This window comes from Somniosus microcephalus, chromosome 2 (assembly GCF_052327205.1).
Source record: "Somniosus microcephalus isolate GS21.2 chromosome 2, FLI_Smic_1.0, whole genome shotgun sequence".
Lineage (NCBI taxonomy): Eukaryota > Metazoa > Chordata > Chondrichthyes > Squaliformes > Somniosidae > Somniosus > Somniosus microcephalus.
Genome location: NC_140988.1, coordinates 391,508,077 through 391,526,468, shown reverse-complemented (window position 1 = coordinate 391,526,468; position 18,392 = coordinate 391,508,077). Strand labels below are relative to the sequence as shown.

Below are 18,392 nucleotides of genomic sequence, written 5' to 3'. Positions count from 1 at the left end.
AAGGACTCCCAGTGCCTGAAGTCGTATCTGATACACAGGAGGATACAATCATAGAATCATACAGCACAGAAAGAGGCCATTCAGCCCATTGTGCCTGTGCCGGCTTTTTGAAAGAGCTCTCCAATTAGTCGCATTTCTCTGCCCTTTCCTCAGTCTTCCAAATTTATCCCCTTCAAGTATTTATCCAATTCCCTTTTGAAAGTTACTATTAAATCTGCTTCCACCACCGTTTCAAGCAGTGCATTCCAGATCACAACCTGCTGCATAAAAAAATTCTCCTCATCTCACCTCTGGTACTTTTGCCAGTTACCTTGACTCTGTGCCTTCTGTTACCGACCATTTTTAAAAAATATTCGTTCATGGGATATGGGCATCGCCAGCAAGGCCGGCATTTATTGCCCATCCCTAGTTGCCCTTGAGAAGATGGTGGTGAGCCACCTTCTTGAACCGTTGCAGTCTGTGTGGTGAAGGTACTCCCTCAGCGCTGTTAGGGAGGGAGTTACAGGATTTTGATCCAGTGACTATGAAGGATCGATGATATACTTCCAAGTCAGGGTGGTGTGTGACTTGGAGGGGAACTTGGAGGTGGTGGTGTTCCCATGCGTCTGCTGCCCTTGTCCTTCTAGGTGGAAGAGATCGCGGGTTTGGGAGGTGCTGCCGAAGAAGCCTTGGCGAGTTGCTGCAGTGCATCTTGTAGATGGTACACACTGCAGCCACGGTACGCTGGTGGTGGAGGGCATGAATGTTTAAGGTGGTGGATGGGGTGCCAATCAAGTGGGCTGCTTTGTGCTGGATGGTGTCGAGCTTCTTGAGTGTTGTTGGAGCTGCACTCATCCAGGCAAGTGGAGAGTATTCCATCACACTCCTTACTTGTGCCTTGTAGATGGTGGAAAGGCTTTTGGGAGTCAGGAGCTGAGACACTCACCACAGAATACATACCCTCTGACCTGCTCTTGTTGTCACAGTATTTATGTGGCTGGTCCAGTTAAGTTTCTGGTCAATGGTGACCCCTAGGATGTTGATGGTGGGGGATTCAGCGACGGTAATGCCGTTGAATGCCAAGGGGCGGTGGTTAGACGCTCACTTGTTGGAGACAGTCATTGCCTGGCACTTGTGTGGTGCGAATGTCACCTGCCACTTATCAGCCCAAGCCTGAACGTCGTCCAGGTCTTGTTGCATGCGGGCATGGACTAATTCATTATCTGAGGAGTTGTGAATGGCACTGAACACTATGCAGTCATCAGCGAACATTCCTATTTCTGACCTTATGTTGGAGAGAAGCAGCTGAAGATGGTTGGGCCCAGGACACTGCCCTGAGGAACTCCTGCAGCGATGTCCTGGGGCTGTGATGATTGACCTCCAACCACCACAACCATCTTCCTTTGTGCTAGGTATGACTTGAGCCAGTGGAGAGTTTCCCCCCCGATTCCCATTGACTTCAGCTTTACTAGGGCTCCACACTCGGTCAAATGCTGTCTGGAATTCAGCTCCTTTGTCCATGTTTGGACCAAGGTTGTAATGAGGTCTGGAGCCGAGTGGTCTTGGCGGAACCCAAACTGGGCATCAGTGAGCAGGTTATTGGTGAGTAAGTGCCGCTTGATAGCACTGTCGATGACAGTTTTGCTGCAGTTGTACAGGGCCTTGGTGAGACCGCACCTTGAGTATTGTGTGCAGTTTTGGTCGCCTTACCTGAGGAAGGACGTTCTTGCCATGGAAGGAGTGCAGCGAAGATTCACCAGGCTGATACCTGGGATGGCAGGAATGACGTATGAGGAGAGATTGTGTCGATTGGGCTTATACTCACTGGAGTTTAGAAGATTGAGAGGGGATCTCATCGAAACCTATAAAATTCTGTCAGGCCTGGACAGACTAGATGCAGGAAGGATGTTTCTAATGGCCGGGGAGTCCAGAACCAGGGGTCATAGTCTAAGGATAAGGGGTAAGCCATTTAGGACTGAAATGAGGAGGAATTTCTTCACCCAGAGAGTGGTGAACCTGTGGAATTCTCTACCACAGAGGGCGGTGGAGGCCAGTTCATTAAATATATTCAAGAAAGAGTTGGATATATTTCTTAAGGCTAAAGGGATCAAGGGATATGGGGAGAAGGCAGGGACAGGGTACTGAATTTGGATGATCAGCCATGATCTCATTGAATGGCAGAGCAGGCTCGAAGGGCCGAATGGCCGACTCCTGCTCCTATCTTCTATGTTTCTATGACGCCTTCCATCACTTTGCTGATGATTGAGAGAAGACTGATGGGGCGGTAATTGGCCGGATTCAGCCACTGGAAACAGTTTCCCCTTATTTACTCTATCAAAACCCTTCATGATTTGGAATACCTCTAGTCAATCTCCCCTTAACCTTCTCTACTCTAAGGAGAACAACCCCAGCATCTCTCACCTCTCCATGTAAATTAAGTCCCTCATCCTTGGTACCACTCTCGTAAATCTCTTTACACTCTCTAAGACCTTGACATCCTTTCTAAAGTGTGCTGCCCAGAATTGAATACAATACTCCAGCTGAGGCCTAACCAGTGATTTATAAAGGTTTAGCATAACTTCCTTGCTTTTCTACTCTATTCCTCTATAAATCAAGCCGGGGAAAATTTCATTAGCGACCATTTTGGGTAGCTAAAATCACCTGGGCGCAAAATAGCGCCAGTGAGCGTTAAATTCAGTTTTAGCGCCCTAAGAGGGAGGTGGAGCACTAAATCAAGCGCTCCATTTCCTTCTTGGAGCGCTAATCCCGAATTTGGGGTGGAGACTTCAGCAGCGCTGCATACTGGGCCGTATGGGCATATAGTGGGCATATAATTGTCAAATTAATTTCGACACAGATAAATATGAGGTACATTTTGGTAGGAAGAGTAGGGAGGTCACTTATTACTTGGAGGGTGCGAGTCTGGGTGGGGTAGAGGAACAAAGGGATCTCGGAGTACAAATACACAAATCACTAAAAGTATCGATACAGGTTAGCGAGGCCATAAACAAGCAAACCAAGCACTAGGGTTTATTTCTAGAGGGATAGAATTGAAAAGTAGGAAAGTTATGCTAAATTGTATCGAACCTTGACTAGACCACACAGAGTACTGCGTGCAGTTCTGGTCGCCATATTAATAAAAGGATATAGAGACACTGGAGAGGGTGCAGAGAAGATTTACAAGGATGATATCAGAAATGGAAGGGTATACCTATCAGGAAAGGATGAACAGGCTGGGTCTCTTTTCTCTTGAAAAGAGAAGCCTGAGGGGGTGACCTAATAGAGGTCTTTAAAATTATAAAAGGTTTTGATAGAGTGGATACAGAGAGAGTGTTTCCACTTGTGGGGAAGAGCATAACTAGAGGCCATCAATATAAGATAGTCACCAAGAAATCAATTGGGAATTCAGAAGAAACTTCTTAACCCAGAGAGTGATGAGAATGTGGAACTCGCTACCACAGGGAGTGGTTGAAGCGAATAGTATAGATGCATTTAATGGGCGGTTAGATAAGCATATGAGGGAGAAGGGAATAGAGGGTTACGCTGATAGAGTTAGATGAGGAAAGACGGGAAGAGGCTCAAATGGAACATAAATGCCGGCATGGACTGGTTGGGTCGAATGGCTTGTTTCTGTGCTGTATATTCTATGTAATCCAATGTAAACAGAAAGCAGAGGCACTATTACATAGTTATAACAATTCATTAGACAAGCGAATAGTGCCAGAGGACTGTCAGACTGTGTGGTAAACCACTTTTATCGTTCACTATCGTTACACTATGGTTATCACTGTTTATATCGTTACACTATGGTTATCACTGTTTACACTGTTGTATCACTACACAAGGTTACCTCTTGCCACGCTGTTATACCTGGGCTGACCACAGCTGACTCCGCCCATGGCTCCGCCTGCTTGCCCAGGTATAAAGGTGGTCGACTGGCTGGTATTCCTCCTTGTTGGATCCGATCACCCACGAGGGTGGGCTCTGTTATTTAGCCAATAAAAACCTATAGTTACTAACTTAACTCGTCGCTTTTCATGAACTGAATTGATAGGTATATCAATTTTATTGGCTAAATTTTGAAATGTCTGTACCGGAGCAGCCAAACGACCAGCCAAACGTACAGCCCCAGCCAAACGGCCAGCTACAACAGCCCCAGCAGCCGGCCTGGCTGTGAGCCCTCCGACCGCCGTACCTGGATCTAAACCCACAGGCTGCGAATTCAGCCCTCGACTTCGAACACTGGCTGAGCTGCTTCGAAGCCTACCTGGGAGAATCCGGCATGCCTCTGGTATCCAAACTAAGAGTTCTGACCGCCCAGGTGAGCCCTAAAGTATTTGCACTCATCCGGGACATTGCTACATACGAGGACGCCCTCAACCTGCTAAAAGAGCAGTACCGGAGCCCTGTAAACTCAATGTACGCCAGGCATCTCCTAAGATCCCGCTCGCAACAGCCAGGAGAGTCGGTTGATGATTTCTTACGGGCGCTGCAAATACTCGGCAGGGACTGTGACTTTAAAGCCGTAACAGCTGCAGAACATACCGATGGAAATATCCGCGATGCCTTCGTGAAAGGCCTTCGGTCAGACTACTCACGGCAAAGACTGCTGGAATCAAAGGACCTCGACCTGAAAACAGCTGCTATCCTCGCTCGCTCCTTGGAAGTGGCCCATCGGGACCTCGAGGCGTACTCCAGGAACTGTGCTGCGCGACCCTGGGACTCGGGCCCGACTCCGGCCGCAATACCCCTCGCACCGCCGCCCCTGGGGCCTATCACAGCGTCGGTGTCCCGGAACCGATCGGGACCGCCACCCCCGGTACCGGCTGCGACATCGGAGCCCCGCGATCGGGCCGCCGGCTGCTTCTTCTGTGGCCAGGCGAAACACCCGAGGGCGCGCTGCCCTGCAAGAAACGCGACCTGCTCCGACTGCCACAAGAAAGGCCACTTCGCGAAGGCCTGCAGGGGGAAGGCCACAGACACCAGCAGTGCCTCATGCGAGTTGTGGGGGCGGCCATCTTTGATCAAGGCCACCGACGCCGGCAGTGCCTCATGTGAGTTGTGGGGGCGGCCATCTTCTCCGCCATTTTGTTCAACGTCGTGGGCGCCGCCATTTTGTTCACCACACTCGACCGCCACCTTTTCTCCAGACCCGACCACCGCCTCACCCGCAGACTACAGCAGCTCGCTCAGCCATACACTAGCCTCCGTCACACTTGACCAAGCTCGCCCGCATCACCTGTCCAAGTCCATGATGGACATCAAAGTGAACGGCCACGGCACAACCTGCCTGTTCGACAGCGGAAGCACGGAGAGTTTCATCCATCCAGACACAGTGAGCCGCTACTCCCTCACTGTCCGGCCAACGCGCAACCGGATCTCGATGGCGTCGAGGTCCCATTCAACAGACATCAGCGGCTACTGTGTTGTGACCCTGTCGGTTAGGGGCACGGAGTATAAAAATTTTAAACTTCTCGTCCTGCCCCAGCTCTGCGCTGCCGTCCTACTGGGGCTGGATTTCCAATGCCACCTCCAAAGTGTCACCTTGGCATACGGTGGATCCCTCCCCCACCTCACAGTCTACAACCAGCAATTCCTAAACCACCCACCGCGTACCACCTGCGGCCTATCCACCCTCAAAGTCCCGCCCCCCTCCCTGTTCGCTAACCTCACCCGCGACTGTAAACCCGTCGCTACCAAGAGCAGGCGGTACAGCGCCGGGGACAGAGCTTTTATTAGCTCCGAGGTGCAGCGACTCCTGAAGGAGGGCATCATCGAGGGAAGCAACAGCCCCTGGCGTGCCCAGGTCGTAGTCGTTAAGACCGGCGATAAACACCGCCTGGTCATGGACTACAGCCAAACCATAAACCGGTACACCCAGCTGGACGCATACCCCCTTCCCCACATATCTGATATGGTCAATCAGATTGCACAGTACCGGGTATTCTCTACCATCGACCTTAAGTCGGCCTATCACCAACTCCCTATCCGCCCTGAGGACCGCCAGTATACCGCCTTCGAGGCGAATGGCCGCCTCTACCACTTCCTTAGGGTTCCCTTCGGCGTCACCAATGGGGTTTCGGTCTTCCAAAGGGAGATGGACTGGATGGTTGACCAGAACGGGCTGCATGCCACGTTCCCTTATCTAGATAACGTCACCATCTGCGGCCGCGACCGGCAGGACCATGATGTTAATCTGGAGAAATTCCTCCGTACGGCCCAACGGCTGAACCTCACCTACAATAAGGAGAAATGTGTGTTTAACACCTCGCGCCTTGCCATCCTCGGCTGCGTAGTAGAGAACGGAGTCATCGGCCCCGACCCCGAAAGAATGCGCCCCCTCATGGAGCTTCCCCTCCCCCACTGTCCAAAGGCGCTGAAGAGAACCCTGGGGCTCTTCGCTTACTATGCCCAATGGGTGCCCAATTATGCGGACAAAGCCAGACCCCTCATGAAGTCCACCTCCTTCCCCCTGACAGCAGAAGCATGCGCAGCCTTCTCCCTCATAAAGGGAGACATTGCTAAGGCCACAATGCACGCGGTGGATGAGTCTATCCCTTTCCAAGTGGAGAGCGATGCATCCGACTTCGCCCTAGCTGCAACCCTTAACCAGGCGGGGAGACCTGTGGCCTTCTTCTCAAGGACCCTCCAGGGCCCTGAGATCCGACACTCTTCTGTCGAGAAGGAGGCCCAGGCGATCGTGGAGGCAGTACGACGCTGGAGGCATTACCTGGCAGGCAAACGATTTACCCTCCTCACCGACCAGCGTTCGGTCGCTTTTATGTTTAATAACAAGCTGAGGGGCAAAATCAAGAACGACAAGATCTTGAGGTGGAGAATTGAGCTCTCCACCTACGATTACGATATCTTGTACCGGCCTGGTAAACTGAACGAACCCCCAGATGCTCTATCACGAAGTACATGCGCCAACGCGCAAATTGATAGACTGCAGACCCTCCACAACGACCTCTGCCACCCCGGGGTCACCAGACTTTACCACTTCATTAAGGCCCGCAACCTGCCCTACTCCATCGAGGAGGTCAGGACCATGACCAGGAACTGCCAAACCTGTGCCGAATGCAAACTGCATTTCTATAGGCCGGACAGAGCAAGCCTGATCAAGGCCACCCGCCCCTTCGAGCGCTTGAGCATCGATTTTAAGGGGCCCCTCCCGTCCTCTGACCGTAATGTGTACTTCCTCAACATTATTGACGAGTACTCCCATTTCCCCTTTGCCTTCCCCTGCCCAGACATGACCAGTACCACGGTCATCAAATGCCTGAACGACCTCTTCGCCTTGTTCGGGTTCCCGAACTATATACATAGCGACCGGGGCTCATCCTTCATGAGCGAGGAACTTCGCCAGTTCCTACTAGCGAGAGGTATTGCTGCAAGCAGGACCACCAGCTACAACCCCCGAGGGAACGGCCAGGTGGAAAGAGAGAACGTGACAGTCTGGAAGGCCGTTCTCTTAGCCTTAAAGTCTAAGGGCCTCCCAACCTCTCGCTGGCAGGAAGTCCTCCCGGCAGCGCTGCATTCCATCCGGTCACTGCTTTGCACTGCCATTAACGCCACCCCCCATGAACAAATGTTTGTTTTCCCCAGGAAGTCGACTACGGGAACCTCGCTACCAACATGGCTGACTTCTCCGGGGCCCGTCTTGCTGCGGAAGCATGTGAGGGCCCATAAAATGGACCCCCTGGTCGAGAGGGTGGACCTCCTGCACGCCAACCCCCAGTACGCCTATGTGGCATACTCAGACGGGTGGGAGGACACAGTCTCCTTACGAGACCTCGCACCCTCGGGCACCCCTGAGACACCACCGTTACCCCCCACCACTCCCCCAAATCCAGCCCCGGTAGACGGCATGCCGGAACCCCATGAGTCTTCGCCGACCATGCAGACACCAGCCTTAACTTCGAATACTACACCTCCGCCGCCGCTGCTGCGCCGATCAGAAAGGCTTACGAGGCCTCCGGATAGACTGACATACCCGAACTGGTAGTACACTTCACCCCGCCGGACTCAAATTTAAACAAGGGGTGAATGTGGTAAACCACTTTTATCGTTCACTATCGTTACACTATGGTTATCACTGTTTATATCGTTACACTATGGTTATCACTGTTTACACTGTTGTATCACTACACAAGGTTACCTCTTGCCACGCTGTTATACCTGGGCTGACCACAGCTGACTCCGCCCATGGCTCCGCCTGCTTGCCCAGGTATAAAGGTGGTCGACTGGCTGGTATTCCTCCTTGTTGGATCCGATCACCCACGAGGGTGGGCTCTGTTATTTAGCCAATAAAAACCTATAGTTACTAACTTAACTCGTCGCTTTTCATGAACTGAATTGATAGGTATATCAGACTGCTAATGTTATTCCTATATTTGAAAAGGGCGAAAGAACAAGTCCAGGGAACTATAGACCAGTCAGCTTAATATTGGTGGTCTTTACTCAAAGATGTAATAGAAAAACATCTAGAAACCGAAAATATAATAACGAGTAGTCAGCATGGATTTCAAAAGGGAAAGTGTTGCTTGACCAACTTTCTTGAATTCTTTGAAGAAGTAACAGAGCGAGTAGACAAGGGTGATGCAGAAGTCGCAAGATATTTGGATTTTCAAAAAGGCCTTTGATAAGGTACTGTATAGTAGACTCATGACTAAGGTCAGAGCATGTGGAGTCAGGAGACAAGTAACAGAATGGATAGCAAGCTGGCTACAAAACAGAAAACAGAGAGTAGGGATTAAGGGCAGCTACTCAGACTGGCAAAAGATGGGAAGTGGTATTTCACCGGGATCGGTGCTGGGACCACTGTTGTTCATAATTAACATTAATGATTTGGACTCAGGAATCGGAAGTACAATTTCAAAATTTACAGTCGACACAAAACTGAAAGGTGTAGTTAATACAAAGGAAGATTGTGACAAAATATAGAAAGACATTAATAAGCTTGCAGAATGGGCATGTCATTGATAAAGAGGAGGTACTAGAAAGGCTGTCGGAACTTAAAGTTGATAAGTGACCAGGACCGGATGGAATGCATCCTAGGATACTGAGGGAGGTTAAGGAGGAAATTGTGGAGGTACTCGCCACAATCTTCCAATCCTTCTTAGATACGGGGGTGGTGCCAGAGGACTGGAGAATTGCAAATGTTACACCCTTTTTCAAAAAAGGGTGTAAGGATAAACCCAGCAACTACAGGCCAGTCAGTTTAACCTCGGTAGTGGGGAAGCTTGATCGAGTTTTTTGATGAGGTAACAGAGAGAGGGTTGATGCAGGCAATGCGGTTGACGTGGTGTACATGGATTTCCAAAAGGTGTTTGATAAAGTGCCACATAATAGGCTTGCCAGCAAAGTTGAAGCCCATGGAATAAAAGGGGCAGTGGCAGCATGGATACAAAATTGACTAAGTGACAGGAAACAGAGAGTAGTGGTGAACGGTTGTTTTTCGGACTGGAGGAAGGTATACAGTGGTGTTCCCCAGGGGTCGGTACTAGGAAGTTTGTGGACAGTTCTGTTCTCCACATTTTAAAAAAGGCATAGAGGCATTGGTGAAGGTGCAAAAAAGATTCACAAGGACAACACCAGAACTGAGAGGTTCTAACTATCAGGAAAGGCTGAACATGCTGGGACTCTTTTCTCTGGAAACGAGAAGACTGAGGGATGACCTAATATAGGTCTTTAAGATAGTGAAAGGGTTTGATAGGGTAGACGTAGAGAAAATGTTTCCACGTGGGGTGGTCCAAAACTAGAGGTCATAAATCATAGAATTATAGAAATTTACAGCACATTGTGTCTGTGCCGACCGAAAAATAGCTATCCAGCCTGTGGGATTAATGTGACAGTGTGTTCCACATTCTTACCATTCTTTCAGTAAAGATGTTTCTCCTGAATTTCCTATTGAATTTATTAGTCACTATCTTTGTGGTAAACCACTGTTGTTAGTATTGTTGTACTTGTCTGTGCATGCCTCAGCTGACTCCGCCCCTGGCTCCACCCTCATGGCTGGGTATAAAGGTCGCTGCTCAGAAGCCTCCGGCCCTTTTGGATACCAGGCAACCCCAAGAGGCATGCTCTGTTCTTTGGTAATAAAAGCCTGTTTATTACTTACTCAATCTCCAGTCTTTTGTAGCAATTGATAGTGCATCAATTTTATTACCAAAGTTAAATGTTGGCTGCGGATGCTGATCAACCGATGGCGCAAAACGCTGAGCAGCAGGCGCTGCTGCGAGCCCTCAGACCAACATGCCTGGACCTAGACCCCCAAGAAGCGGGTTCGTCGACTAAATTCGCACAATGGCTGCGTTGCTTTGAGGCGTATCTGGAAGCCTCGACCGTGACTCTTGATGAAAATAAACTGAAAATCCTGGCCTCGAAGGTGAGCCACCAAGTCTATACTTTAATCCAAGATGCGACGACCTACGCGGCGGCTATCGACCTACTGAAAGGGCAGTATGCACGCCCGGTTAACACGGTCTATGCCAGGCACCTTTTAAGATCTCGCAGACAGCAGCCCGGGGAATCGGTGGAAGCCTTCCTACGGGCACTGCGGGTACTCGGACGCGGCTGCGACTGCAAGGAAGTATCGGCCGCGGCACATGCGGAGGGACTGATACGAGACGCTTTCGTTGCGGGTCTAAGGTCCGACTACTCCCGGCAGAGGCTGCTGGAGAAGGGTGAAATAGACCTGACAAAGGCAGTGTCCCTCGCGCTCTCGCTCGACGCGGCCCACAGAAATATGGACGCTTTCTCCCCTCATCGCCCCGCGCCGTGGACGCCGCAATCTTGGGCCATGGGACCGCCACCTCCAACTGCTGCAGCGATGTCCAAGGCACAAAAATGCTATTTTTGTGGCCAAGCTAAACACCCTAGAGCACGCTGCCCCGCGAAGAATGCTACCTGCTCCGGCTGCGGGAAGAAAGGTCACTACGTTAGCGCCTGCAAAGGGAAGACCGCTAACGCCAGCAGCGCTGCGTGCGAACCGTGGGCGCAGCCATCTTGTCCGCCATCTTGGGCTCCCCCAGCCGCGTGGGGACCGTGGGCGCCGCCATTTTGTCCGCCATCTTGGACGCCTCCGACTTTGGTTACGGGGGACCCGGACTCCACCACCGCCTCATCGGACGACCGCATCGACACGCTTGAACATACGCTGGCTTCCGTGACGCTGGATCAATCTCTCCCGCATCAACTGTCCAGGTCCATGATGGACATTACGGTAAACGGCTGCGCCACTACCTGCCTTTTTGACAGCGGGAGCACGGAGAGTTTTATACACCCCGACACGGTGCGCAGTTACTCTCTCCCGGTCCTGCCGACGCGTCATCGCATCTCTATGGCTTCCAAAGCCCAGTCAGCGGACGTCGGTGGCTACTGTATGGTGACTCTTTCAGTGCGGGGTACTGAATACAAAAATTTTAAACTTCTGGTCCTGCCCCATCTCTGCGCTGCCGTCCTACTGGGGTTGGATTTTCAGTGCCACCTTAAGAGTGTCACTTTAGCGTATGGTGGACCCCTCCCCCCTCTCACAGTCTGCAGCCAGCAGTTTTTAAATCGCCCGCCGCGCGCCATTTGCAGCCTCTCCACCCTTAAAGTCTCCCCCCCCTCCTTGTTCGCTAACCTCACCCGCGACTGTAAGCCCATCGCTACCAAAAGTAGGCGTTACAGTGCCGGGGATAGGGGTTTCATTAAATCCGAGGTAGCGAGACTCCTGAAGGAAGGGATTATCGAGAGCAGCAATAGCCCATGGCGAGCACAAGTGGTGGTGGTGAAGGCTGGCGGCAAACAGCGCCTAGTTATTGACTACAGCCAGACGATCAACCGCTACACCCAGCTGGATGCATATCCACTCCCCCGCATATCTGACATGGTCAATCAGATAGCACAATACCGGGTGTTCTCGACGATTGATCTGAAGTCGGCATACCACCAGCTCCCCATCAGGGCTGAGGACCGCCAGTACACAGCTTTTGAAGCTGACGGTCGGCTCTATCACTTTCTCAGAGTTCCCTTCGGCGTCACCAACGGAGTTTCTGTCTTCCAACGGGAGATGGACCGGATGGTTGACCAGAACGCGCTCCAGGCCACTTTCCCATATCTAGACAACGTCACCATCTGCGGCCACGACCAGCAGGACCACGACGTTAATCTAGAGAAATTCCTCCGGACGGCCCAGCGGCTGAATCTCACATACAACAAAGACAAATGTATGTTTCGTACTACGCGCCTTGCTATTCTTGGCTGCGTAGTGGAGAACGGAGTCATCGGCCCAGACCCCGATAGAATGCGCCCCCTTATGGAGCTCCCCCTCCCCCACTGCCAGAAAGCACTGAAGAGATGCCTGGGGTTTTTCTCTTACTATGCGCAGTGGGTGCCCAACTATGCGGATAAAGCCCGACCCCTCATCAAGTCCGCCTCCTTCCCCCTGACAGCAGAGGCCTGTGCAGCCTTCACTCTCATAAAAGGAGACATTGCGAAGGCCACAATGCACGCTGTGGATGAGTCCCTTCCTTTTCAAGTGGAGAGCGACGCATCCGACTTTGCCCTAGCTGCAACCCTTAACCAGGCGGGGAGACCCGTGGCCTTTTTCTCAAGGACCCTCCAGGGCCCCGAGATTCGACACTCCTCTGTCGAAAAGGAGGCCCAGGCCATTGTGGAAGCCGTGCGACATTGGCGGCATTACCTGGCCGGAAAACGATTTACCCTGCTCACTGACCAGCGTTCAGTGGCTTTTATGTTTCATAATAAGCAGCGGGGCAAAATCAAGAATGACAAGATCTTAAGGTGGAGAATCGAACTCTCCACCTACAATTACGATATCTTGTACCGGCCCGGGAAACTCAATGAGCCCCCAGATGCCCTATCACGTGGTACGTGCGCCAACGCGTAGGTTGATAGGCTACAGACCCTCCACAATGACCTCTGCCACCCGGGGGTCACCAGGTTCTTCCATTTTATCAAATCCCGTAACCTGCCCTACTCCATCGAGGAGGTCAGGACCATGACCAGGAACTGCCAGATCTGTGCCGAGTGCAAGCCGCATTTTTATAGGCCAGACAGAGCGAGCCTGATCAAAGCCACGCGCCCCTTCGAGCGGCTGAGCATCGATTTTAAAGGGCCCCTCCCCTCCTCTGACCGCAATGTGTACTTCCTCAATATAATTGATGAGTACTCCCGTTTCCCGTTTGCCATCCCTTGCTCGGACATGACCAGTACCACGGTCATTAAATGTCTGAATGACCTCTTCGCCTTGTTCGGTTTCCCTAGCTATATCCATAGCGACAGGGGCTCATCTTTTATGAGCGACGAACTTCGGCAGTACCTGCTCGCGAGAGGCATTGCTACAAGCAGGACCACCAGCTACAACCCCCGGGGTAACGGCCAGGTGGAAAGGGAGAATGCGACAGTCTGGAAGGCAGTCCTTTTAAACTTAAAATCTAAGGGCCTTCCGACCTCCCGCTGGCAGGAGGTCCTCCCTGCGGCGCTCCATTCCATTCGGTCGCTGCTCTGTACACCCACCAATGCCACTCCTCACGAGAGAATGTTCTCCTTCCCCAGGAAGTCCACGTCGGGGATTTCGCTACCAACATGGCTGACTTCTCCAGGACCCGTCCTACTGCGGAAGCACGTGAGGACCCATAAGGCGGACCCCCTGGTCGAGAGGGTGAGCCTCCTCCACGCTAACCCGCAGTATGCTTACGTGGTGTACCCGGACGGGCGGGAGGACACAGTCTCCATTCGAGACCTCGCACCTGCAGGTGCTCCTGAAACACCCTCTTCGCCACCCACCGCTACTCCTGCCTACCCCCAGGACACAGTCCCCGCACGAGACCTCGCACCTTCGGGTGCCTCTGAGAGACCACCATCGCTACCTCCCATTACCCATGCTCTGACCCCTGTAGACGGCATGCAGCAGCCCCAGGGTCCGCCACCTGCTACACCTCCTCTGAACGAGACACCGGGTTCACCGTTGGATGCTGCACCATCACCGCCGCTGCTGCGACGCTCAGGACGGCTTACAAGGCCTCCTGATAGACTTCAGTACACGAATTTTTAGTGCACTTCACCCCGCCGGACTCAATTCTAAACAAGGGGTGAATGTGGTAAACCACTGTTGTTAGTATTGTTGTACTTGTCTGTGCATGCCTCAGCTGACTCCGCCCCTGGCTCCACCCTCATGGCTGGGTATAAAGGTCGCTGCTCAGAAGCCTCCGGCCCTTTTGGATACCAGGCAACCCCAAGAGGCATGCTCTGTTCTTTGGTAATAAAAGCCTGTTTATTACTTACTCAATCTCCAGTCTTTTGTAGCAATTGATAGTGCATCAATCTTATATTGTTGAGGAGAAGTTTTTTCACCCAGAGGGTGGTGGGGGTCTGGAACTCACTGCCTGAAATGGTGGTAGAGGCAGAAACCCTCATCGCATTTATAAAGTGCTTGGATATGAACTTGAAGTGCCGTAACCTACAAGGCTACGGACCTGGAAGTGGGATTAGGCTAGTTGGCTCTTTTTCGGCCAGCACAGACATGATGGGCCCAATGGCCCCTTTCTGTGCTGTAAATTTCTCTGATTCTATCAACATACAATATTTGGTCCGATGTCTTTGAGGCGTCCTTTGTGCGCAGGACGTTGCTTCCCGAAATTGCCCCTTGGGTGCAGCAAGGTCCATTTTCTTCCCTTTTCTTTCTCCATTTATTGCACCAATGTCTGAGGTGTCTGTTTTTTTTATTCATTCACAGGATGTGGATGTCGCCGGCAAGGCCAGCATTCATTGCCCATCCCTAACAGCCCCCAAGAAGGTGGTGGTGAGCTGCCTTCTTGAATACAACTGAATGGCTTGCTCGGCCATTCCAGAGAGCAGCATTGCTGTGGGTCTGGAGTCACATATAGGCCAGACTGAGTAAGGATGGAAAATTTCCTTCCCTAAAGGACATTAGTGAACCAGTTGGTTTTTTACAACGATCTGGTAGTTCATGGTCACCATTACTGACAGCCACTTGTAAGGGGTGTCCACCCGCTCCTCTGGGCTCCAGGTTTGGTTGCAGCAGTGCGCAGATTTCTCCGACAACCTCTCGCGAAACTCTCAGCCTCCTTTGGCACTGCTGCTCAGTCATGTTGAAGTAGCTCATCCTCTGTCTGTAAACCCTGAGAGGTGGTATCTCCTGTGGCGACGTGCCTCGATGCGCTGGTGCCTTCTGCCCTGTGCAGCATCAGGTGGGTTAGCAGGAGGTTGGCGCTCCTGCTGTTGGTGCTGCTGTTGTGCCTGGTTCTGCTGCTGCCGTGGCTGGTCCTCAATCGAATCTGAGGTCCATGGTGAAAGGAAATAAATGGTTCCCATGCTGCTGGCAGATACCTCTGTTGGGGAAGCACTCAGTCCAAGCGGGGAGAGGGTTTTCCAAGGTGGTCCCACAGTTGAGAGATAGAAGCTGCAGCACCTCCGACTTCGGTAGGCCTGCTAAAAGTGCTGAAAGACCTGTGCAACAAAAGTTCTACCACCTGCAACTGATCCCTGTTTAAAGCTCTGTTTTAATGGTGGAGCTGCAGCTGTGAGGAGGCCAGCCACTTGTCAACCCGCCAGGATTAGCTGGTGTGGTTTACGAGGGCTGTGCAACACGCTGAAAATGTGGTAAAATAACAAACGCCTGGCAAAATAGGATTAAAAAGGATTATAACCACTATTTAAGGGTCTTAACTACCTCTCCTGACTGAGTGAGGCGGGACCGAATCGCACCCATGAAACCCGCCTCTGGCAAAATTGTGCGGAGGCGGGTTGGAGGCCGGGTCCAAACCCGCCCTCACTTTTTGCGATTTTCACAACTGTCCCGCTTCCAAACCCCCCTCCTCGGGGCTGGGAAAATCGCCCCCCATGTCTCTGGATTATTAGTCCAGGAACATATAAACTATGGGCTGGATTTTCTGAATGGGAAGCTTTTGGAGGTGGGACTGCTGCTTGCCGGGTTTCAGTTCCGCCTCCATCAGCTTCTGGCCAACCAGCAGGAATTTCCCCTGATTGATCTTGTTAAGCTCGCCCTGCGGGCTCAGCAGGCCAATTAGGGGGAAGTCAGCGACAGAGCACGTCAACATCAGGCGTGTCATCTGTCAAGAACTTTTGAAAGAAGAAATGTCCTTGTTTGATGGCTCTGTGAAGCTGTCAAACACTGACATTCTGTGTAGTTTGATGAGCCCTTGTGTTCAGGACTCATCAAACCTTTCTACTTTGCAGAAATCAGCTGGCTGTTCTATCAGAGGATGCAACAGCCAGTCTGTGATCTCTACAATGCAGATGTCAGGGACTCCGGATCCACAGCGGCTGAAGGCTATAGGTAGAAACAAAGGTAAGTTAACATTTTCTAACACTTTACACTCACCTCATACTTAACACTCCACACTTGCATCCACCACTCACCTCTACATCGCACTTTCAGACCCCCGCAGACCTCCTACTCACCTCCTATACCCCGGCAGGTTTCCCCCAGGTCGGGAAGCCAGCACTTCAGGATGAAAAATGGGGATAATCCTATTTTCTACCTGTTAACTACCTGTTAACAGGCAGTTAATGGGCTTTATTCCCTTCCCGCCTCCAAGCAGACGGGACCCAGGGCCGGACGGCTTCCCGCCTCCTGGCAAGAGGGCACGGAGGTGGGTTGGGGGCGGGTTCGCCACCTGCCCCCAAATTCTGCAACTTTCCCAGCAGTGCCGCCTCCATCCCCGCCTCCTCAGGGCTGAGAAAATCCAGCCCTATGTTACCATTCCCATTCTTGGTATTGGGACCAGTTCGGGGGAAGGAGCACCTGTACAAGATGGAGCTTGCTTCCTTCTCTTAGGTGTTTCTTACACTCGCTCCCCTTTGACACTCTTGTGTATCCTTATTTTCAGTTTCGCATTACCAACACTCTTCAGCAGCTGCAGCCGACAGGAATTAATGAGAAACCTGGGCCATGGTTTAGGGATCTGTCTCTACAACATGCCGAGACTGGACATGCTGGTTGGAGGCCCCGAGTGTGGCAACCTGTACGTGGAGAAAGGGGAGGAGTGTGACTGCGGCAAGCCTGAGGTAGGTGTAATGATCAATAACATGTCATTCTATAGTGGACACTAGGTGGAGCCGTAGAGCTGTATACTACCCAGCTGTATGATATTAAGACTACATTACCCATGAGGCACTAGGCTACCCACAAGGCAGCAGTCAAGATGGAAGCCTCTACAGATACTGTACCTAGAGAACGTGTACTGAATAAATGACAGCTAGAAGCTAGCTGTGTTCATAATAAGAATGTCTAGTTATTAATGAACATAAGATGGTACCAGGATGGTGAAAATCTGCTGAAAATTATGAAAAGCGTCATGGAGAATTTGAAGCCACCAGAGCGTTTGAATCGCAAGGGAAATGTCAACTACAATTGGCGGATTTTTAAACAACAATTTGAACTCTACATTGCTGCCATCGGATTCGGTACGAAGCCAGACGCAAGAAAAATAGCGTTGCTGCTTACGGTTGCAGGCCCACAGGCGATAGAGGTATTTAATACATTTGTATTTAATCCAGTGGAGAACAGGGAAAAATTAGAAGATGTGCTAAAAAAATTTGATGCACATTGCTCTCCCAAAAAGAATGAGACCTATGAAAGATACATCTTCTGTTCTCGGACACAGCAGCAAAATGAGACTTTTGATAGCTTTATAACTGATCTGAAACTGAAAGCACAGACATGTAATTTCTCTGAGCTCAAAGAATCCATGATTCATGACCAGATTGTGTTTGGTATTCATGATAAAAAAGTCAGGGAACGTCTGTTGAGAGAAACCGAACTAAATTTGGAAAATGCGGTGAAAATATGCCAAGCCAGCGAGCTAGCTCGAAATCACGCGAAGACTTTCAGTGAAATCAATAATGATGCGATTGTAATGAGTGATAATGCTGCTGTCGGTTCTGTGTCCTATAAGGGGAAGAAACATGGGCAGAACGAAATGAAAAGCAATCGGAGGATGAAATTTTTAATTGTAAACGCTGTGGTTACAAACACCAGTTAAGACAATGCCCAGCGTTTGGAAAAATGTGCACAAAGTGTAATGGAAAGAATCACTTTGCCAAACAATGCTTTTCAAAAGTAAAAACAATGAAAGGGCAACAAGTTAATGTGATTGAGGACACTGATTTAAGTGAGACATTTTTTGTAGGAATGGTGTCATGTGACGATATCAAAAAAATACAGAAAATGTGCAGCCCTCAGAAATGGACAATGCTGAACATAAAGTCAATGCAGTAAAAGTGGACAAATGGATGATCCCACTGCAGATAAATGGAGCATTAGTTACATTGAAACTGGACACTGGGGCAAAAGCAAACCTAATCAGTATGAGTGACATAAAAAATATGAAAGAAAAGCCCAAAATACAGAAAAAGTCAGT

At 50.8% G+C, this 18,392-nt stretch overlaps 1 protein-coding gene across 1 annotated transcript in view; it reads left to right on the top strand.

Annotated features, from left to right (window-relative positions):
- Positions 1–18,392, top strand: part of LOC147123877 (disintegrin and metalloproteinase domain-containing protein 12-like) — a 503,908-nt gene that overhangs the window by 277,577 nt on the left and 207,939 nt on the right. The window contains exon 12 of the mRNA XM_085967584.1: positions 16,860–17,037. Coding sequence (XP_085823710.1) covers positions 16,860–17,037 — 178 coding nt within the window. The remainder of the gene's footprint in view (positions 1–16,859; positions 17,038–18,392) is intronic.